General features: G+C 32.2%; 1 protein-coding gene across 3 annotated transcripts in view; it reads left to right on the top strand.

Annotated features, from left to right (window-relative positions):
* The window catches only part of LOC118189211 (carcinine transporter-like), an 89,776-nt gene extending 66,819 nt beyond the window's left edge, over window positions 1-22,957 (top strand). For 2 of the 3 annotated variants that reach the window (XM_085824778.1, XM_035359785.2), the window contains exons 8-11: window positions 4,854-5,068; window positions 5,662-5,843; window positions 12,615-12,790; window positions 22,772-22,957. In XM_085824778.1, the coding sequence (XP_085680904.1) occupies window positions 4,854-5,068; window positions 5,662-5,843; window positions 12,615-12,790; window positions 22,772-22,808 (610 nt within the window). In that variant the 3' untranslated portion in view covers window positions 22,809-22,957. The remainder of the gene's footprint in view (window positions 1-4,853; window positions 5,069-5,661; window positions 5,844-12,614; window positions 12,791-22,771) is intronic. The other variant, XR_015043371.1, reaches the window with a different exon arrangement.
* The last annotated feature ends 1,809 nt before the right edge of the window (window positions 22,958-24,766 follow it).

The raw sequence follows: 24,766 nt of genomic DNA, 5'->3' as shown, positions 1-24,766 counted from the left end.
AAAAGTAAATGCCTTCAAATATATTATTCGGACATCTGGGAAATTTTGTGATTTTATTTATGATAATTACAAATGTTTCAGTGCAAAAACATAAAATTTCATTGAATTGCATTAGAATCATTTTATTCTGTAGCCATCTCTTTGGCTCATCTTGGCAGCTGGAAAATACCTTACTCACTAAGTTGTTGTTTGACATTTATTGGAATGTGAGACCAAGCATTGTCATTGTCAGTGGTAAGACCCGCCTAACGCTAGAGGGCGCTGAGAGCACCATTGATTGTGTGCAAAAACATTGCTCGATGCAGTTGCTCGGTAGAAGGTGTGACGCAGTTGTGAGATTCTGAGATATTGAGATATATTATATTTAATTAAATCAATTTATATTTTATTGATTGATGATTATTGAATTTGATTTATTGATATGAAAACGGATATGTTTTGCTGAACCATCACATTTTCGACAAACTTGGATTACCACTGAACCTCAAAACCACCGATGTGCAGTCAGTTTCAGTACTTTCCTTGATTTCTGCTTTTAAAATTGCCATATGGGAACAGTATTATATATCTGATTTGGTGGCAGCAGTGCATAGCATACAATTTCTTTATAGCCCATCATAGTTTTTTTGGCATGCAGCCCCCTTTTGATGTTACTGAAGGAAATTTTTTTGGCTTACCCCATGATCTTTTTCTTGTAACATTATTGTATAGTATTTGCTTCTCATCTCCAATAATGAACCCTTTCAAAGAGGGTTTTTTTTTTTTTTTTTTTTTTTTTTAAATTTCTTTTCAGCAAAGAAACACATGCCAAAAGTCAAGCAAGCATGTTCTGTTTTGTTAAAGTATGGGGTACTTGTAGCAGCTTACATACTCAACCTTCTTAGAATGATCATGTACTGTATTTTTTAAATATTTAGCCTGTCTGATATTTCCTGAACTGTATAACATGGATTTTGAGTTGTATTTTTTTTTTTTAACCTTTTGACAGTCATCAATGAGTTCAGCTCAGAATTGCTTTATCTCACAACCACTAAAGGATTAGTAGGAACTTATTTACAAAAGATGGTCCTAGAATGGGCATCATCTTCAAGGCTGAAATTTCCATACTTAAACTTCTCAAACCATTTTCAGACTGTGTAATCAGAAACTGCACTCTTTCCATGCATATAGCACAAATTTTATGATCGGTCTGACTAGAATTTTCTTTCTTTAAAATAAAATAGCATAATATGATGAGAATAAAATATTGGGTTCTCTGTTCATAGGACGATACTGAAACAAAAATTACATTGCAACACATGCTAGAATTATGTAACACAAGCTGAAAAGATTGTATTTAACTCCCGTTTTGATCAAGGTCACTCCTTATCTGTATTAACAAAGAAATTAGAAGAGAATATGTATAAAACCACAAAACTTTTTGAATGACTCAAAAATTTTATTTTTTAAAAATATTCCTACATTAATCATTTGCAGTTTTGTACGGTTCTTTTTATGTGTTTTAGGGTTATAAACTTAACTTTTTTTTGGAAAGCAGAAAGTAATTTAAATATTATCCAAGCTCCTTTGAGCTTCCTGTAACATAATAATGATATATAGGTTTTAATTAGAAGGTGTACAAGTTCAAATACTCAAACAATGTTTTCTTTAGAAGCAAAAAATCTGATGCAGGCACCACATTAATCCCTTGTATGGAATATTAAATTATACACATTTTTTTGCCGCATTTCATTTAAACTTATTTCCTCAAATTTCATTACAGATAGATTTCTCATTCAATTAATTCAGTTCTCATTTTATAACCAGGCAAAAAATACATAAAACCTCAAAATATCTTCATTAAAAATTTAAAAATATAGAAAAACATAACACAGTTGAACAATTTAAAAAAACAATTTTTACAATTATACAAACAAGGAATTCAGCCAGCAGGCAAGAAATTAGATTTTTTGGTCCACAAAACTGAAAGTTTACTTTTGGTCCCACTCAGAAAAAAAAAAAAAAAAAAAACACTGGACGTGCATAAACTGTCTTAATAATTCACTATTCTGCTAAGTTTCAACTGTAAGAAAATATGGCTGCTATGGTTTAAAAAACAGAAAAGAAAAAAACCACACTTGAACAGTTTTTAAATTGTTGATAATTCTACAACTATTGCATGCAGATTAACTAAGGCTTAAAAACATTAACCAGAAGATAAGAACAACATAATTCAATCATTTTTAAAGCAAGAATTGCACAATTTACCAACATATAAGAATAAAAAAACTGAGTTCACTGAGCTGAGTAATGGAGTAGTTGCACATTATTTTAACTTTAAATTTGCTTTTTTTTATGTACATACATTTTTGTTAAAATATATACATGATATATATATATATATATATATATAATTTTGGTTTGGCCAATTGCAACCACAAAAGGAGGTGCACAAGTACATGTTACAGCAGTTCTATATACAAAATTTTAACGTTCTGAGAGTACTTGTTTTTGAGTTATGTGAAATACATACTTACAGACGTCATGGAAAAATTCTCTTCTGAATCCATTTTAAATCAGGTGTATAATTTGTTTTGGGGGAAAAAGTGTCCTTTATTCTGTGCGTATGTGTAGATATAATGCAAAAACATCGTTAAATTGCATTCGATAGCAGTCAAAATGGATATTTTTGTTGAAATGTAATACCCGGAATTTTTTCTGTTTTCAATACTTTCTTTACTTCGTACAATGAAGTAAAAGTAGAATTGTGTTATGTAGGGTTGCTCAATTTAAGATACTGTGGAGCATGAGATAAGTACTAATCTGTTATGAATTTACTAAGATGTTTTGAATTGATGATAAATGATGAAAATAAATGTTACAGTTGGTAACCCCACAATTAAGGTCAGTCCTTTCATAGCTCATAGCATAGCTTCATGCAATCCTTGCAGTCCATCATCTGTGGCAGAAATTTAGATATCTACAAACAGATTGTCAGTTTGTCTGGAAGATCATCATTCCTGCAAAACTCCTGGAGTACAAGCCGTCTGCTCGTCTCATAGATCATCAGCTTTACTTATGGGGAACGGGTCTGTTCCTCACCAGATCTTGCACTCAAAGACACCAAAGTATTGTGTCCATTGCTTTGCGAGCTGTACTCTGCTGGCGGCAGATGACATCCCCCCCCCCACTGGCTGTTTGCTGGCTATTTCTCACTTGTATTTATGTGTACAAAATCAATGTTGATAATTTTATCATCAATTTAAGAAAACTCTTTCTAATTTTTTGAATTTTATGGTGTTTACATATGAAAATTTTTAACATAATAAATAAAGTAAAACAAATTAATATCTGCTTAACTACTTAAAAAAATTGTTTTGACAGAGAAAGATCTCACAGATGGCGTAACTGCTTCCTCAGCCTGGAGTCCGAATAAGTAGCTATCTTATGCCTGTCTCATTTTAGGGTTGTAAAGAATGGGTGTCACAATGTATTGCTATCCAAAATTATTAAACATGCTGTTGGGAAACTAGGAATTTTTATTTTCTTTAATTATAAATCTCTATGCATAATGGTTGCTTTTTACTGATATGTTTAATTGTTTTTTAAATAATAATATTTAGATTATTTATTAATTTATTTCAGTTTAGTGTGATCTCAAAATAAGTTCCAGACTTCAGCAATAGAGAGGAATGCTGCAGAAATTCAGTTCAAAATTCAGGCTAGATTTCAGTTAAATACGAACCTCAAACTAAATGTATTGGAAAAAACGTTTCCAAAGTTGGTTATTAATTAAACATTAACTATTAATAGAATATATTTTGATCAAAATCAGTGTAAAACTTTCTTCGTGTTTCATAGATCTTATGTGAAATGCCATTTAAAAATTTTATTAATCTTTTTTTATTATTATTATTTCCTGTACATGTGTATGATAAATGAACTTATATACAAAAGCACAATGAAGGAAACTCTTAAATTTAGATTTTGCAGTGCATGCATGTGTCAGTTGTAATGCAAAAATTGCAAATTTTTAAAATAACTTTTTTAGTATTTATGCAGTTATCATTTCTTAAACATTTTCTCAGAGAATGCATGAAATGCTTAAGAAAAGAAGCATTTTTCACATGACTAGGTGTAAGACATCTAAAATTTTAAATTTTTTTTAACGTTGACAAAGTTTAAAATAAAGTTGGATTTAATTTGATTGTTTCTTCCATTTTGCATATGGCATTGCCTATTAAATTACAAATTACTATTTCATTAGGAATATAATATGTTGTTTGTATAAAAAAATGCCACTACATTTTTTAGTATTTTATGTTTCGTAATGAACTGAAAAGGTAGCATAGAAATAATATTTTTTCCCCTTAACATTTTAAATAATCATTTAGGGTTGAGTTTGTTGGTTATTTTTAATTCAATAGCTTTTTAAATCATATAATTAATATATAGCTGTTTAAATCAAGTACAGATTGCATTTCCAGTGTCTATTCAATAGTAAAACAAATATATCCTAATAAATTGCCAACTTTATTCTAAGAAGTTATTTAGTTAATAGATTATCATCATGATAATAAGATTGCGGACATGATGTTCAGGACATTTACAGATGTACCCATCATAAATGCAAACCTGATCTTTTTTTTTTTTTTTTTTTTTTTCTCCCCAGTTTGATATATCAGAGTGCTGATAGTGAAACCAAGAACTTAAACTTAAGTGCAATCCCTGAACATGGTGTATGCAAATAAAATACTAATAACCAACACATCAGTTCTTTATATATCAATTTTAAATAATTAATAATTTTAAAAAATAAATTAAAAAAAAAACATTCTAAAATTTAAAATTTAACCTTTTTGTATCTTTTATAGGTTTGTTGTTTATTGCTGTTATCATACAAATACCCAGAATGCTTCAAACTTGGGAACAAATGTGTATGATTCCTTTACTTACAGTGCTCTTGTTGAAATTCCAGCTCTTTTTGTCATATTATTTGGTATTGATTGGTTAGGCAGGCGATGGCCTGTAGTTTTCTCTTCACTCTTAGCTGGAGTAGCTGGAATAATTATCATAATCATACCTCAAGGTATTTATAACATCGCTTAGAAATATAATTATCTTTTTTTTTTTTTTTTTTTTTTTTTTTTAATACAGTGTGCATTGTTAGAAATAATGATCTATCTTTCAAACCTGACCAATTTGAAATTTGACATCAGTCTATGATTCTGTTGGTAAGTTAATAAAATAGAAAATGGTTTGATAAAGTGAAATTATTAAATTTTTGTAATTACATACATATTAAGTGGTTTCCCTTTTTTGTGCATGTATTCTATAATGCATGTTCAAACTCTCAGATGGAGTAATTGATATGGCCCCGTCTAAGAAATTTAAGTTCTTCGAAATATCATAGAATTAACTGTTTTGCAACATCTATGAAATTATACAGTTTATTCATATAACTTGAGCATGCTATATAAAACTGGTTGTCATTTATAAATAAAGTTACTTTTAAAATGAGATAACCAAAATGTTACTTTATTTAGAATTTAAATGCTAAGTAGTAATTTTAATATTTGTTTTAATAACTATCATATTCATTATTTTCATATTATGATTTAAACCTTTTTAAAAATTTTATTTACAATATTATTTCTATCTTGAACATTATTTTATTTGCAGATTCTACTAAAACATATCTAGGATTGGCACTTATACAAAGAGTAACTTTAACTATTGTATACAATGTCATTATGCAATATTCAGCAGAACTTCTGCCTACTGTGCTTCGAGGACGTGGTTTGGCATTTTTGAGACTAATGGGTACTCTCGGACTATATCTCAGTCCATCTATTGTGTATCTTGTAAGTTACTGTTTTTAAAGGATAATCATATACTTCTTTGAAAAGTACTGTTATATAAGACATAGGATATTAAGCATTGCCTTCATCACATCATTACATATTGCAAATTAAGATCATTCATAGCATTATTTTAGTGCATTTAGTGTGAATAGGGAAAGTGATCAAGATTAATCAACCTTTTTTTTTCTTTTCTTCAGTAAACTGAAATAATTATCAAATAACAAAATGTATGAGATCAACTGTAAAAACTATTGTAATAATAGTTAACATGGCTCATCATCATAGATTACACATTTTACTATAATAATCTAAACATAATTGTTTAACATAATTATAGGAATATAGTTTATTTGGCCTGAGTAAAATAAAAACTTCATGGCTTCAAATTTCATTAGTATAGTAAGTTGCCATTGAAATATATATTAAATCAGTGCAACAAATTTATCAAGTTCTTTTGACTGCTTGTGGGGGCAATGCATAAAATAGTTATCATAAAAATGAAAAAAAATATATGATGATTTGAATGCATCCAACTAGTAATAATGATAGAGATGAAGGACTGCATTCCCCCCCTTTTGCTTAGTTTGTTAATAAATAATAGATAGATTAAATTTGAAAGAAAGAAAGAAATATCTGATGCTTTGCCAAATAGCAACACACTGGCATGTAGAAGATAAAAATATTTCCTTTGAGGCAGTGGCAATACATTTCTTTCAGACTGGTGAGTTTGTTGATTAAATTTGAAAGACAAGTTTTGCCAAGTGGCAACACATTTCTTTTAAATCACTGAGTTTTCTGATTAAATTTGAAACATAAATATCCTATGCTTTGCAGAGCGGCAACACACTGCTTTTAAATCTGCAAGTTTGTTTTCATTAAAATAAATATTCTTTCACACAAACATTAAAATAAATTTTTAAAAAAGAATTAAAATTTGGGCCTTGAAGTGCACATTTTTAGATGAAGGACTATGTGTGTTTGAAATTTGGTGGCTTCTATGTGCCACTGTTTTTTTGCAATGTGAGGAATATACACTGCTGCCATTAAAATTGCAATGCCATGAAGGAAAGCAAATATAAAAAAGATATTTATTGTACGTGAACAATATGGCATGAAGACAGAATGATTAAATTTGTAGGAAGTTTGGGGGTTTACAGTTGTGTGAAATTAGTAGAAACAGCTGCTATCCCTGGCAGCTGAAATGGGCTTTACCGGTTAGGCATGGAAGTGAAGCAGGCTTAAATGACAAAAACGGGCAACTCATTCCTGCTGCTTCAAGTCTATGCCTCATTTTGTTAACCGCATTAGCTGGAGAGGAGTGGTGGGCCAGTCTCTGAGTAACTCATGATGAAATGTTTTCAGCGGGTGACAGATCTGGAGACAATGCAGGCCAGGGCAACAATTGAATACCCTGTGTATCGAGGAAGGTCAGAACATGACGTGCAACATGTGGGCCTTCATTATCTTGTTGAAAGATGGTGTTTGGCAGGCCTCGAATATAGAGCACAACCACTGGACGTAAATAGGCAGAAACATACCGATCTGCATTCAAATTATGGACGATCTGAAGGAGATGTGCATATCGTGAATCCAATGGCTGCCCAAACCATCACACCAGGTGCAGGGCCCCTAAAGCGATACTGAATGTAAGGAGACGATGTGCAGTCTCCTTGGAGCCTCCAGACACGTGTACGTATACTTCCAAGCAACATAGTTGCGATACAAAGAGAAAATTATTGTTGTCACATAAATACTTAATTTACAATAAACTACATAAATGCTATTTACAAAATATTACAATCATTATATGAAAAATTAATGTACAATGTTAAATATTCACGTAGTCTTGATAATGTGCTGGAAAAATAATTGTTCTCCCACTACATGCTGTTTTAAATTTTAAATTATCCGTCTTTCCATTTTCATCTCTGTTTAATATGGAATATTTGTTTCTTCTTTAGTTGTTAGGTTTCGAGAATCATCCTCACCTGAGGCTAACAAATAAGCTTGTTTTAATTGATTGATGGAAACATTGCTGTCTTTTCCTTTAATTCTCACTGTATAATATTTGTCATTTTTGGCAATGACAGGAAAAGGTCCTTCATAAGGAAGTTCTAATGCCTTTTTGACATGATCCACTCTGACAAATACACGTGAACATGAATTTAAATCCTCATGGAAAAATAACTTCTGTTTTCTTTTATATTGACTATTAATGTTCCATTTGTTTTCGGAGTTCGCTGGTGAAAGTATCTGGTTCTAATTTGGTTCTTAAAATAATTCTCCTGGTAGCTTCAGTGATTTACCACAGATCATTTCTGCGATGGAGCAGTTTGTATCATCACATAGGGATGAGCGTATACCAAGGAGTGTAGTTGGTAAAGTTTCACTCCATTTGACTGAATTGTGAGCTCTAATGGCTGCTTTTAATGTTCTGTGTAGTCTTTCAATTTTTCCGTTGCTTTGCGGTTGGTATGAAGTTGTTGTTTGCATTTTAATTCCACAGATTGTACCTAAACTTCTGAAAAGTTCTGATCTGAACTGATTTCTTCTATCTATAATCACATTGATGAAAGGAACACAAAACGACAAATCCAATTTGTATAAAATGCTTTTGTGATTGTTTCTGCAGTAATATTTTCTATCGGTATAACTTCCATCCTTCACGTAAAACGATCAATACATGTTAAGCAATAGTTATTTCCATTTGTTTTTTCCCAGCCTAGGAGCCTGTAGAAGTGCCCAAGACTTGAGCCCTCCATTTGTTAGTGGGTATGGTTCAATTATATCAATATGAATTATGCTAAATCTTTCATCAGGTTCTTCAAATGAGTTGACTTCGAAAATGTGTGGTGAATAATTTTACTTTTGGCAATTAATGCAAGTTTTAGCCCATTCTCTAATATCTTTTTAAATATTATTTCAATTGAATATTGATGCTACTTGTTTCACTGATGATTTGATGGCAGGATGGTTCAAGTCACGTATTTTGTGGAAAACATTTGTTCGAAATGGTTGTAGTATAAACGGTCTAATAGTTGAAAATGAAATATCATATCGGATTCTTTTTAATGAGGGTAGTGGATATTCTTTAAAATTTAAATTTTCGCTACTATCTATTAATTCTTCATTATTCATCTGCAATTTTGTCATAATAGATGTCCGAAACTGATTCAATTCTAGACATTGAGTCTGCAACAATATCATCCTTCCCAGTTATGTATTTTATATTTGTTGAAAATTGGAAAATATACTGGAGATATCTTAATTGTCTAGGTGATGCTTTATCTTTTTTTTAAATGCGAATATAATTGGCTTGTGTTCTGTGAAAACCGTAAATTCTCATCCTTTTAGCATATGCTTAAATTGTTTGATGGAAAGATAGATACTTAAAAGTTCCTGGTCATATGTGCTATAAGCTTTCTAGGTCTCATTTAATTTTTTGGAGTAAAATGCTATTGGTCTCCAACATCCATTTTCATATTGCTTTCAATTGAAAAATTAGAGGCATCTGTACGTAATGCTAATGGTAGATCTGGATTAGGGAAAGTTAAAATAGCAGTATTGGCTAACTCTTCTTTGCTTCTCCTGTCGATGGAATTTTCCTTCGATCTTTTTTTGTTGAACCTTTCAAGTATTCATTTAGGAGAGCTTGGGTATTAGCTACATCTTTTACATATCTTCTCTAAAAGTAATCATTTCTAAAAATTTACGAAGTTCATGAATAGTTTCAAGAAGTTTATAACTTGTTATAGCTTGCGCTTTTTCTTTAAGAGGTTTTGAGCCATTTGGTGTTATCAAATATATCAAAAATTTTAATTTGTTCATTCCCATCACTGATTTCGTAGGCCATACTGTTGAATTATATTAAATACTTCCGTAAAATGTTTGTTATGTTGTTCCTCAGTTTCTGACAATATTAAAATATCGTCTAAATATGGAAAAATAAAACCTAGCCCTATGAAAACTTTGTTAATGTATCTTTGAAAAGTGGAGGGAGCATTTCTTAAGCCAAAACTCATTATATTAAATTCAAAAAGTCCAAATGGAGTTATTATAGCTGTTTTTTGTTCATCTTGTTCTGCTATTGGGATCTGTTAATAGGCTTTAAGTAAATCAAGTTTAGAAAATATTGTTTTGCCTTTTAAAGCATGGTGGAAATCTTCAATTCTGGGTATGGTATAACAGTTTGGTATTGTGACATCATTTAGGTGCTGATAATCCTCGCATGGTCTCAGAGTGACATCTTTTTTCTGGACTAAATGAAGTAGGCTTGCCTATGGTGATTTTGATGGTCTTATAGTATTATTTTCAAGCATAAAGTTGAATTCTTGTTTGGCTATTTCTAATCTCTTAGGGTCTAATTGTCTCGCTTTTGAAAAATTGGTTTGCCATTAGTAGGTATGTTATGTTAAACATTATGTTTTGTTGTAGAAATTAGTAAATCAATTTTTGTGATTTCCAAAAATTGTGCCAAAATATTAGAAAATTTATTATTTTTGTTTAAGGTGCTTATATTTGATTCGTCGGCTGATCATGTAATTTCACCAATAATGCTGAGTTTAGTTACATCATCAATTAACTTTTTGTTTTTAATATCAATTGATAAATTAAACCGGTTAAGAAATCTGAACGCAAAATGCTTTTACTGACTTTGGCTATGATAAAAGACCATTGAAAATTACAGTGAAGTCCCAAATCAGACTTAAAATTTCATGTCCAAAACCCAGGATTTCAGTACCATTTGCAACATAAAGTTTAAAATCGCTACTTACCTTGTCATTACACATGGCTGGAATTAGGCTTACATCTGTACCACTGTCAATCAAAAATTTTATCCCAGTTTTTTGGTCTATTACAGAAAGTCTATAATTGAATTCACGGCAGTTCCTTAAATCTTCAGCAGCAGAACTGGCCACTAATTCTAATTCTGCTGTGCAGGCAAGTTTTCCGGGTTTTTCCAGTTACATGGCGGTTTACATTTTTCTGGAAAGCATCTGGATCCGAAAGTGAAGTGCTAATAAGGCAGCTAACTATACAGATTATAATGCTTCCGACTTCTAACTTCTGCCTCTAGACGATAATCTGTTGTATCTTTTTGTATGATGACTTCTTTCATTTGATTGGTGATAGAGATGGAGTTCTTCAGTCCGCTTTTCCAATGAAGATTTTTTTCCAGTAATTGTGAAGTGTTTGGTGACACGCTCGATTTCTTAACTTTAGTTGAATGAGTCTCATATAAGTCATGTGAATGCACGGCGAAAATCTTATCAGCCATAATCACCAATTTATCAGTACCTTCATCCCTAACTGCCAGTATGTATTTATGGTATGGCAATTTGTCCATCCATAATGTTTTTAATACCATGTCAAGAATATCACTAGTTGCCAAGGATTTCATTTTTTGTGATAGATGGCTGGGTTACATGTCGCCAATTTCAATGACAGTGAAAAGGCATTTAATTCGTTTATTTTCACTTTCTTTAAATACATTTAATAAATATTCTTTTGCCAATGAATATTTGTTCTCAGTCTTATCAGTTATTATATCTCAAATAGTATCTACATATTTAGGTTCCATTTGTGAGACAATATAATTAAATTTGGTATTTTCATAACTTATACCATTAATTTAAAACTATCTGATAAAACTAAATTTCTGTCTTATCTATGCAAAAAGTTGGAATTTTTATACTGACCTTCATAGTTTCTGAAGAATTGCCACCATTTGACTGGTTTTCTGTCTTCTCTGTATTTTCCATAATATTTACAGTTGCTAACTTCAGGTCACCAAATAATGTAGGGATTGCTACATCATAAACATTATTTTTTTTTGTTTTGTTTAAGAATAACTTTACACCACTATATTTAAGAGAAAACAATTTATTATTCACTTTTTAAAGATGTTCTTTTAAAAACATCATCATCTTATGACTATTTTTGTTTCTACAGTTGCCACTCACAGTCTATATAAAGTTGTGCAAAAGAAAAGATTATATATGATTTGTAGAGGTTACAATGCCGTTCAGTATTACCCTCAGCAATCCATTGATCCCATATTTGCATGACAGTGGTTGGATGTCAACCAGTGTGATGGGTGATATCATGGAATGATAATCCACACTCTCGATAGGCAACGATCCTACTTATATCAAATTCCAACACTTGCTGGTAAGCATTTCTTCTCATTATTCGAGGCATAACACAATATTCTGAGTAAACTGTGACCTCATAAAGCGCTTCCAAATGAGAAAGCCACTACACAGCTATTCTTTTATGAAGTGCTTCAAATGTCATTTCTCCCTCCTGCATGGTCTAAATGTGCTGAAATTCTAATCATTTGTATATCCAAACCTCTTCTCCTTTCATGTAGTTTTGATGTTCGTCAGATCATTACTTTCTGGTGTTGCAGTTTTAATGGCCAACAGTGTACATACACACAGATCCTTCATTATTTTATAATAGAGATTACACGAAATATTGCAAAAATTATTTTACTGTTTCATGAGTTATGAAAGAAAATTTTGCATATTATCTGTTTCATTTTAATGACAGAATTATAAAGAATCTGTAAAGATTCATCAAAAATTAACAATAAAAAATTAACAGTATTGTATTAAGATAAAAATATTGCGGAAGGGGGCAAATTTTCAAAATTGAATTTTGTTGTCATTGTATTTTTATGTACATGCAATGAAATACACAATAATTTTATTTTTATTTTAATGTTTAATTACTCAATACACATGAATAAAAGTATGTTTTTCTCAGTCTTTAACTAGACCTGGATTACCCCTTGTAGTGTCTGGAGTGCTACTGTTTGTGATAGCAGCAATCACTACTATTCTTCCTGAAACTGTACATCAACATCTGCCTCATTCTGTTGAAGAAGGAGAGAACTTTGGGAAGGATCAGCACATATTAGAATGTCCTTGCTTAAATAAGAGGTTTATATTTTTATCATATTTAAATTCTGTTTCATTTACAGGGTTTAAAAAATTCATAAAATTACAGATATGTTTTTATAAGTTTTAGGATTTATACTTATTCTGATTATTCGTCTGAAGTGTCAAGTTAATATGCATTTAATTAAGAAGTAGAAAATGTATATGAGAAATAAATAAAATATTCACAGTATCTATTAATTTTAAGAATATATGAAAAGCAAAAGAACTAAGACTAAGAGACTCATGTAAGAGAATAAGTTACACATTCATTCTGTTCATAGGTTTTTAATAGGAAAAATTTACACTAGAGTTTGTTATCCAGACTCTGTTATTCTGAACTGCATGTTCATCCTCGGGTAAGCGAAAAATGTACACTGCAGGGGGGAGGCAGTTCTATATCTCCCATTCTACAGGGCCGATTGGTGAAATTCAACTTTCGCTTTTCATGTCTCGAAAGCAAGACTTAGGATATGTATTAGATTTATATATAGCATCATTCTAATATAGGTATTTTCACACAAAATCGGACCTTTTCTGAAATAACACCAATTTTTTCCCATATTTCAATTCTACCACTCAAATTACGCCAAACTACCAAGTTTTCTAAAAATCGCACGAGTAGTTTTTAAAAAATCAGCTCTCAAAATTTTAGCTCCTCGATGTTAATTGAGTTTGGTATATATTTATTAATTTCTCTTTTTTTTATTAAACTTATTTGGTTCTTCCTTTCATATTTTGAAATTTAGGTTCATTCCAAATAAAATTCACGCATTTTTTATGATTTATTTTTAAAATTTGTATTTTTAAATAATCTTTATACATTTTTCAAAAAATATTTTGAATTATAATCTATAAAAATGTTATCATCTTAAAGTAGACGTATTTAAGCATACCTGCAAACAATCACAGTTTTTTATTCAAAATTTCCGAAAATATACGTGAATTTATATATTGGCCCGTTTTGAAATTTGGCATATTTGTTGAAAGCGATAAGACATCAATTGTGGTTTAGATATTTTGCTAAAATTATTTGGAAGTAGAAACGATGTGCCTTTTTTGTCACTCATGCACAATGTAAAAAGGTTGGAACGAGATGCCTTTTTTTTCCGCTCCAGCATAATGGAAGGGAAAGGAAAATTGGTTGCCACATATTAAGAATTTCGCAAAGTGAATTATTCTTGGCGCAAACTGAAAAAAATTTCCAAAGATAAATTTTTGAATTTCTTTGTAAATTTCACACCAAATTTTACAAATTTAATGTCTAGGCATATTTTGAGTCGTACGATCAAAATATGGAAAAATTGGTATGTTATTTCAGAAAAAGTTCTAAAATACTATTTTAGAACAATGCTATATATAAATCTAAGAGATATCATAAGTCATGCTTTTGTGACATGCAAAAGGCAATTTGAATTTTGTCATTCGGCCCAGTAGAACGAGAGATATAGTATTGTTCCCCCCTTTTTTTTCCCACAGTGTACCTAAATTTCAGAGAAATGAGTTTCAACTTAATTTACAGCTCGTAAAATAGATAAAATATCTACTGAATAAAACAGAAAAATCAAGCTATTAACATGGCATAGTAAGAGTTGGAAAGCAAAATTGCTACTGTTGACAGAATCTGTGAAAATTGTAATATTGCAAGGGCAATAAAAAGGTGACTCATAATTATCTATGTTCAACCTTGCCAGAGAAATGAGTTTCAACTTAATTTACAGCTCGTAAAATAGATAAAATATCTACTGAATAAAACAGAAAAATCAAACTATTAACATGGCATAGTAAGAGTTGGAAAGCAAAATTGCTACTGTTGACAGAATCTGTGAAAATTGTAATATTGCAAGGGCAATAAAAAGGTGACTCATAATTATCTATGTTCAACCTTGCAGAAATTAACTAATCAATCATTTTCATAACTTACAGAAATACAATAGATAACCTAGATACATTTTAATGATCTATGTCTACTATTATTTAGCAAGATTTCTTATAGTATGGATATGTTTTTAAAGGCATCTCAACCCATAATGCAGCTCATAATAAACATATGAGTATTGGTGCAGGATCTGGCACTTAAATGGTCAATGGTCTCGTTCTATAATACAGTTAAAATCGTTTAACATGAAACTGAGGGGACCGAAATATATATATTTTTTTTGGTGTGTGTGTGTGTTAAAGGATATTGCAATATATATGTAAGATAGAAAATATGAAAGCAAACTTCTAAATTTAATTCACTATAACCTCTTTTATTTTCTATTTCATTTGGGAACTTCATCTATCTGTCCTAAAAATAGTGTTGCGTTGAATCTACCTGAATATTATTTCATTCAGTCGTTCTCGCCTGTAAATTAAATCTGACTCCATTCTATAGCACTTTAAAAGAAATATTTTTAAATAAACAATTGCATTTTCTTGCTTGAGAAAGCCAAACTTTATTTGCTTACACACTTAAGGAAATCAAAACCTTATTCTGATCTTTCTTACTGTTGCCAAACTACAAAAACAAAACTCTGCCTAAAAAGGAAAGAACAGCTGTTCCTTTTATGAGAAACAATTGGCACAAAATTTCTTGTACAGACAACTTTCCCTTCATTATATTCTCAAAATTTTTACAGTTATTGTAGAAACACAATATCCAGGCTATTAGTTTCAAAATCTTTGAATACTTGGAAAATCGTTTCATCGCTCGTCTGACACAGAAGTGTTCATTAAAGCAGTTTCTCCCTTCTTTCGCTTTTTGTAAACTCCTTCACTTTTGGTTTGAATCTGAGATTTGGACCAGTTGTCTTCGGACTGCTTTAGCCACTCAGGTCCCTCCCACCATTTCGATGTAAAGAGAAATTTTGAAGAAAAACCTTTGGATGGGAGGTCTGCCGAATTATGACTGCCAGGAATATGTTTCCATGAATCCACTGAAGTGATACTTCGAATTTCCTTAACGAAAGTACTCCAATTATCTTCATTCTTAATCCAAAACAAAGCTGTTGAAGAATCTGTCCAACATGTGGTTGGAACTTCTGTCAAATTCATTTCTTTTATAATGTAAGATATCATGTGTGCTCCTACACAACAGGCTAATAATTCCAATCTGGAAATTGTTGCTTTTGCTAAGGGAGCAACTCTCTCTTAGCTTGAATTAAATGAATTTTTACTTTATCACGGTTTCCTTTACGAAGAAATACAACTGCGCTGTAAGCAGATTTACTAGCATCTACAAAAGTATGAAGATTTAATCCATCTCGGGAACCATCACAATCAACATATCTTGGAATTTTAATTTCTGATAATAAATGAAGATCTTCCGTCCACAGTGAAAATCTTTTACAAACACTTTCAGGACATACCTCATCCCAGCCTAATTTAAGAGTCCAGCTTTCTTGTATGAGTATCTTCATGCATAGTTATTGGGCACGCATAGCATTCCAATGTGATCAAAAATAGTGTTGACAGCTGAAAGAATATTTCTTCTTGTTACAAGTTCTTTCTTAAAGGAAACATTTTCTATGTTACAAAAATGAACATCTTTATTTCTATCCCACAATAATCCAAGAACGGGAGATTCCTTTTTTCTCCTGTTAAAGAAGTATATTCCTATCCATGTTAAGTCAAAACATGCTGAGGCTAGAATTTGTTTAGCCTCATGTACAAATATGCAGTAATACCTTTTCATCAGATACAGATATTACACAGTTATCCACATAAAAGGAATTTAACTCCCGCACAGTTTCTTAAAAATCATCACAGTATTCCTCCAAACGAAAATTAATGTCTGCAGCTAAGAGGAATGAACTGCATGTGAGTCCAAAGACTACCCTTTTATAACGATAAAATTAAAATTTTTTCTCAAAATTCTCCCACCATTAAAAAAAAAAAAAAAAAAAAAAAAAAAAAAAAAAAAATCTCAAATAGTCTTGATCTTCTTCTGCAACAGAAATTTGTAAGAAGGCCTTTCTTATGTCTGAAATGATGCCAATCGATCTTTCCCGAAACCTCAGAAGCAGTGGAAGGATTTTCTCCAAGAGGTTTGGTTCTTTCTCTAGAACATTATTAAGTGATGCAGAATGACCGGATCTACATGAAGCATCGAAAACAGGTCGAATGCTTGTGGTGGAATTTTTATTAAGAATTCCTCGATGGGGTAAATATTTGGGATGCATGGGATTTTATTTTCTTCCTCAGGTGGTACTTCTTCAACAATATTCTCCGCTAACCATTCCTGGAAAACAGTATCATAATCTTCATATCTGCTTTCCTTAATAAGTTTCTCTGCAGTTGATGCACACCTGTGCTCTGCAACTAATTTATTTTCATTCAAAATCTCCTGTTCTTCTAGCCAAGGCAGCTTCACAATGTACTGACCTTCTTTACCTCTTCTCACCGTTCGCTGGAACTGTTGCATAACTAATTGATGTGTCTCTTCTTTAGATTTTATTTCAACAGGACCTCCGATGCCTAGAGTATCCAAGTTTCACAGATCAGCAGTTGATGCATTTTTTTATAAGTATAGAGTTGATTAAGTTTGCAGAGGTGCTAGTATTCTCATCAAACATTTTTCCCATAATCAGCCAGCCCAAAAGCATTTCATATGCGACTAAGCCACACTTAAGATAATGAGTTTTCCCCGTAAACAAATGACCACAAAAATCAGCTCCAATCAATATCTCAATATCGGGAAAATTCTCTCCATAATCATTAAGCCATATCTTATTTTCCTTTAACTCTTTTTCCCATGATTCTCCTTTCTTTAGTCGCAGAATTTTTCTACAAATAATAGACTGATCTATAGCTTCTCTTTTACAGGAAAATGTATTAAGGATTCAATGTCAAGTTCATACTGACGATGCTCCTTCATCTCTGTCGTTAACCCTTCAAAAAGTGTGTGAATCAAAAACTGTTATCATTTGGTTCTATACCCATCTCTTCTACAGTTGTCTTCAATATGTATGAATGTTGAGAACCACTATCGATGAGTACCCGTACTTGTTTTTCTTTATTTCCTAATTTCAATCTAACCTGTAATGTCTGAAGTAGATATTCACCAGAGTAACAATGATTTGACAGGCTGTTAATGCTTGGTTTTGATTCTTCAGATTTAAGAGAATTATTAATTAATTTGTTAGTTTTCAGCTCTGGATACATTAAAACCAAATGTCTTTTTCCACAAAGAATACATTTAATATTTGTCTTTCAAAATTTTGATCGATGTCCAGCTCTTAAACATATAAAGCAGACTTTCTTATCCTTTAAAATATCTTGTTTCTGCTGGAAATTCAGAGTTTGAGCCTTAAAACAATCTCTGCTCTTGTGTGCCTTTTTACAAAATACACAAGCTATGTTTTGCTTTCTCTGTTCGAAAACTCCTGAAAATAAATCTGCAGCTGTTGGTTGATTAAGAGCTTTATTCATCTTTTCTTTCTCCCCTTTTTCATATTTATTTGAAAACCCAGATTTCGCTAAGAGAACTCGCTCCTCTCCTTCTACTTCCGTTTTCATAAACAGTAACAAGCTTTTTAGCTTCTCACATTATGGATTCTCCACTGACTCATCCAGTGTACTATCGGATTTCGCAACCACACCCTAAAAATGTCATCCGGTATGCAAGATTTAATGAGAGGAAAAAGCATGGCAGAATATTTATCCGATGTCAAACCAATGGATTCTAGTTTATCGTACAGTGTAACAGTGCCTAATTTTCAGTTATTGCCTGTAGCATTTTTTATGACTAACTTTAACAGTTCTCACATGTAGAACTCAATAAGTAATTCATCTCGACCAAAACGAGATTTTAGGCATTCTACCACTTTATTATAATTTTCACCTGTTGGCGGATAACTGTTAACAATATCACGAACTCTCATGTCTTCCGACATGCATTGTATTAAATACTGAAATTTATCCTTCTTTTCTATATTTTCATCTTCATGAATTCTTTGGAACTGACTCAAAAAGGCAAGCCAGTCCTTAATTTCACCCGTAAATTTAATGAGTTTGTTCTTCGGTAATTTCAGTTTCCTTTTAACCTGAACGAGAGAAGAACAAACTAAAGGGTTACACTGATCCTTTAAAATTCTATTTATACAAATATCTACTTTTACTGTAATACTATCCATCTTCTCATTGTATTTAATAATCAAAACTCGTGCTCATATTTTTCTGCATCAGCATCTGCAACTAACAAATCACTTATTTCAGAATCAAAAATAGAAAGCTGAGCAATATCCTTTTTAAACTACTAAAATTTGATCGAATTTCTACCTCATTAGGTTTTTCCTGATTTAATAAATCACTCAAGGCATTAAAAGTTTTAGTAAAATTAGCTCTAACAGGTGAAAGTTTCTTCATTAATAATTCCATGCTTAAAAAGTTTAATGGTATTCGCCTTCAAAATCCAGTGAGATCACGTCCCGGTTGTCACCTCTAATATTGCGTTGAATCTACTGAATATTATTTCATTCAGTCGTTATTGCCTTTAAATTAAATCTGATGCCATTTTATAGCACTTGAAAAGAAATATTTTTAAATAAACAATTGCATTTTCTTGCTTGAGAAAGCCAAACTTTATTTGCTTACACACTTAAGGAAATCAAAACCTTATTCTTATCTTTCTTACTGTTGCCAAACTACAAAACAAAACTCTGTCTAAAAAGGAACACAACAGCTGTTGAATATCGTTAACAAATATAAAGCATGGAGTTTACAACAAATAGCGCTTAAGTCTAGACTGCGTCATTCAAATTAATCATGCAGTCTTATGTAACCCTTAATGCAGATGCCTCTTGACCAATCACCAAATCACAAACCAAAACTAAAAAACTGAAACTTTTGACTCCCTCCCTCTCTTCTATGAACTGATGCTTCACTTTTGCTTGTGCTTTCCTCTTGGTCAGACGCCTATCTGTAATCATGTGTGTGCTGCTAAATTCTCTTCTTTGGCAATAGTATCAAAATTGTAAATGTTCTTTAATAGGCACAAGTAGAGTGCCAAGTGAAGTGTGGCTCTAAAATGAGAATTTAAATAAATAAAAAGAATTTAATCTGGCTTGACTGTTTCTTCTTCAAAAATGGATGGACGCTCTAAGCATCAAATATCTACGCAATTAATATTTCTACGCATCTCTGTCTCAGTGTTCTTATTTCAGTGCCTCCAAAAGTGTTCTGTGTTTATATTCTTTTGGACAGTTCTAATTATAAAAAAATTCTACATGGGTTTGTTATTCTGTGTTGACAGTGAATTATGGGAAAAGTCCAGTTTCACCAAAAATTTTAATGCAAGTTTGTGTCGCATTCTCAATCAAATCATTCATGTCATGTCACCGAACCACAGTTTTGTCACACAAACACACACACATATATATATGTATATATTAAACAAAATTAGGTTTATTAGAATACATTTTATTTACATAGACACATATAAATGCATATATTTAATAAAAATCAATGAAAAAAACATCCACAAGAACTTAATACAAAATTTTCAAGTTTTTTTGAAAAACAAAACATTTATTCAGTTTTTAGAAAATAATCTGATATTTTTCTTTGTATTGTCTTTTTTAGCATCAAATTGTTTGATGTCGTCCATTTTGTCATTCATTTCACCATTGCAAAAATGTGCGTTAAATAACTGCACATATTTTTCATGATGTTTCTCATTTCGGATGATGTGACAACAGCATTATTAATTTCATTTTCGTCATTGGAATCTGCATCAATGATATTTTTTTAGCTTTGAACCAAATGTCCAAAATGTCTTTGTCTGCCATAATTGATGCTGTACATACATTATCATCATCTACTGCAACGAATACTTTCAATGATACAGTAAGATAATCCAATAATACAGAAACTATTTCAAACATTTCACTAAGTGTCGGCTGAATTTCAATAGCCTTCTTTTCCATTTCTTTTGGCATGAACCAAACGTACTGATTTTTACACACACTATGATGTACTCATCACTGAATTCCAAAGCCAACTGATGAGAGGTGAGATGTTTTTTTTTTGTGGCATTTGTAGGGCTGGAGGGTGAAAGCAGCTTAAACAAAATTGGCTCCTGCCACAGGCTATTCCGAAGATATTTCAAAACCAATTTAGCCTCCTTTCTATGGAAACATGTGAAACCACCTCTTTCATTTCACACCCCTCTTAAATCTCGTCTGCGCGGCTGGTGTTTTCTGTATTTTGTTCATTTTCAAAAGGGAAATCTTTTCATGTTAAAAGAAAAAAAATGCACGAAAATACATAGTAGTCCGTTCGGACCACTGTGTTATTTTGTGTTCATCGATATTTCGTCTTAAGCGTTAAACATACTCGTATTTCACTGTATTTAATATCAAATGTATGTGGAATCAAAATCAAAGAAACTAGAAGGGTAATTTATATGGTAAATTTCCGCGAAATATTCATCCAATGAATCACATATAATTCAACAGTGGTACTATGTGTTGTCCTAGAATAAGTTGTATTTATTCAGATAGAAATGTTGCATTATAGTATGTGCACAAGTCCATAATCCTTATAATACATAATAAATGCATGATAGGTCATAAACAACAATGGTCCTAGTCCATGCTAACACAAGAATCTCTACCAGTTTTTACAGCCCTTACCATGTGCATGAAATGTCCATGGATTTTCTCTTGCATAATATTGATGGGCATGTTTGTGGTCAATGACAACCACTTTGCTGTAGCAACATTTTTGGTTCATTGGGCCAGTACAATCATTTCTTTTCTTTCTGATCCAACCAATATGCTACCAAGCCTAGATAATACAAAGCATGCAGTAATGCGTTCTTAACAAAGGACATCTAAAGGAAGCTTGTATGCACATAATAAATGTCACATAGTCATATGGAATATAGGTGCTGTATATCCATACATATATGCTTCCAGCAACTTTTAATTTCTGATGCTATGTTCAACTTAGCATGACACTTATGTATGTGACACTTAGCATGACCAGTATGCTTGTTACCAGAATGTATGTAATGATCACTCTCTGATTTTCTCTTATTTCCTTTAGATCAGAATAAGCACATTTGACCAGTTTTGCTATCGGAGCGATTCCCATTGCTTCGGCATCTACAGTCATCCTCTTAAAAAGCCACTAAATCATTACCAGCCTTCCATTTTCACTTATGTTTTAAGACTGAAATATAGCCACATGTATATTCTAACACCCTCTGTAGTCATAAATTAATTTCAGCATTAGGAGCTATCCACTGCATTTTGGAAGGCGAGCTGCAATTCGTTTGACACTGGAGCAGTAATTTTGAAGACATTTTATTAGCCTTATTTCATACTTATGTTAGAGCAAATATTAAGACCAGTAAACCTGGCCTTATCAAGTAATAAAATTCTGAAACATCTAGCAATATATTTATTTTTTATTAGGGTTTATTTTTATTTACCTATACAAAGTAAAAGTTCAAAATGTAATCGGATAACTTATAAAATTTTGATAATAATAATTTTAAAAAAATAAATAAAAGTATCATTCATATAATTTCGTACTATAAATTGGAACCTGTGAAAGATACCACAATTAACAAAAAGAATAAGCATAATATCTCTAAACTTGCATTACTGTAGTTTTGAAGGCTAAACCACTTACATTGCAAAAACCTGTTACTTTTACCGTTTCCCAAGCCACTCAACCTTCGAAACTGTGATCACTGATTCTGGCTGCTAATTATCAAGGCAGTTTCTCATTTGTTCTTCAGCATGTTTTTATTAAAACTGAAAGTTACTTAAAACTTCTTGGAACTAGCTTTTATCAACTGATACTAGTAAATCTCTAGTTTTTATTGTTAGCTTTTGATAAAATCCTAAAATTAAATGATTTTACTAGATGTTTTTGGATTTGTATATTTCAGTACTGGAAAAATTAGAATTTATCAATCTTTATAATCTTATTTTTACTGTGACATATATAAAATACAATTTTTGACTTTCTTTTTTTTTTCCTCTCTTTCAGAAATTATATGGGTGCTGACAAAGAATCTTCTACTTAACTTTAATCAAGATATTTTGAACATTTTTGTCTCCTATTAACATTTATTAATTTACTTATAAGCACTTTTTATAGAATTTTTACAATGTTTGTTTTTAGTGCCATTAAAATTCTAATACTTGTTGAATTGTTATTAAAATATCATATGAACTTAAAGGTGTAGTTATTGTAGAAAATCCATAATATTGGTTCAGACTTTAATTCCTTCAAATAATATCCAGTTTTGAATATTTTACACAAGTTTTTAGAGGGACTTTTAGTTTTATGAATCTGATTGCTGAACATGTAAAGCACTTTAAACTTCTTAGTAGGGCAAGATGAAATATAGAGTAATTAGTAACTCGGGTAAAAATGGAAAAAGTTTCAAAATCTGAAAAAAGATGCAAATAGATAATCATGATCATGACTTTCTCAGATACTGAAACTGATGCAATAACAAACAAGGATAGTTCATTGTCAAAGTAGGAGGTTTTTATAGACAAAGAATATTGGATTTTATTCTAGAAAGCTAGAACTATAAACTGAATGAGCGAACAATTGAAAGTTTGCTTATAATTTTCTAAAGGTAGAAGATGACAGTCCAAGTGACATATTTCAGTAAGACCTTGTACGGATGGAAACGAACATATCAAACAGTTGAATGAGTGAAATGCATCCATTACAGAATCATGTCAGTTCAATATTATCAGGTTTCTACACCAAATTTTGAATTTTGTTAGTTGCCCATGAATGACATAAGGAAGATGAATGGGGGGAAAATGCCACTTAACCTTTTCAAGGTTGTCCTTGGACGTATATGTACAATGGTGTGCAAAAATTAAGGACGAAGTCGAAAAATTAGCATATCAGCTGAACGAAGAGGCAGAGCGGACAGAAAGACCAATCAGGAGATTAAGTAAGGTGCTGTACAGTAGCACATGCGCAGATATGCAGGTAGACGTAATGGGGGAGTGTCTGAGTAGTATAAAGCATTTTGTCGATGTAAGATCAGTATTTCTGGCAAAGAGATTGCACACCGAGTTGCTACCTCAGCGAGAAATGGTGAATAATCAATCTGTTAGACGACATCTGGATGCTTTTACCCGAGGTCGAATCATTGGGAAGTTGGAGGAAGGCCGCAGTGTGACAAGTGTGGCTGCAGAGTTCGGAATTGCTCACAGCATCGTTTCATGACTTTGGAGACAATTTCAAACTACAGGAACAGCTATCTGGGGGTTTAGTAGTGGACGTTCACGAGGAACCACACCCGCAGATGACCAGTATATTGCCTTACAGGCCAGAAAAAACAGGCGGCAGACAGCGGGAGAAATAGCTAGACACACGACACAGGCGACTGGACGACAGATATCGCATTTTACCGTGGCCAGAAGACTGCACGGTGGCGCTCCGTTTGCACAACGCTCTGTACGGTGTGTACCTCTAACCCCTGACCATCGGAGAAGGCGTTCTCTGTGGTGCCGGGAACACCGGAATTGGAGAGACAATGAATGGGGACGAGTACTCTTTACAGATGAGAGCAGATTCAGTCTGAGTAGCAATTCTCATCGCTCATCTGGAGAGAGCGGGGAAGCCACAATCATCCCGCGAACATCATTGAAAGGGACAGGTATGGAGGTGGCGGTGTTCTCGTTTGGGGAGGCATCATACTTGGTAGTCGTACAGACCTTCACATCTTCGACACAGGTTCAGTCAATGGAACCCGTTATTGTAACGAGATTCTTCTTCCATATGTGCATCTTTTTAGAGGCGCTATGAGTACGCAGTTCCTTTTCATGGACGACAATGCACCATGTCATCGCACAGTAGCTGCCAAACAGCTCTTAGAGAGTGAGGATATTGAATGTATGGATTGGCCGGCACGATCTCCGGATCTCAATCCCATCAAGCATGTATGGGATTTTCTCGGCAGACGCTGGGCAGCTCGTACCTTACCACCAGTAACGATTCCGGACCTTCAAT

This window comes from Stegodyphus dumicola, chromosome 10, assembly GCF_044657685.1.
Source record: "Stegodyphus dumicola isolate Sdum_Otavi_A_Nest chromosome 10, ASM4465768v1".
Taxonomy (NCBI): Eukaryota; Metazoa; Arthropoda; class Arachnida; order Araneae; family Eresidae; genus Stegodyphus; species Stegodyphus dumicola.
Note: the sequence above shows the minus strand (reverse complement) of the source record. Positions and strands in the feature narration are given on the sequence as shown.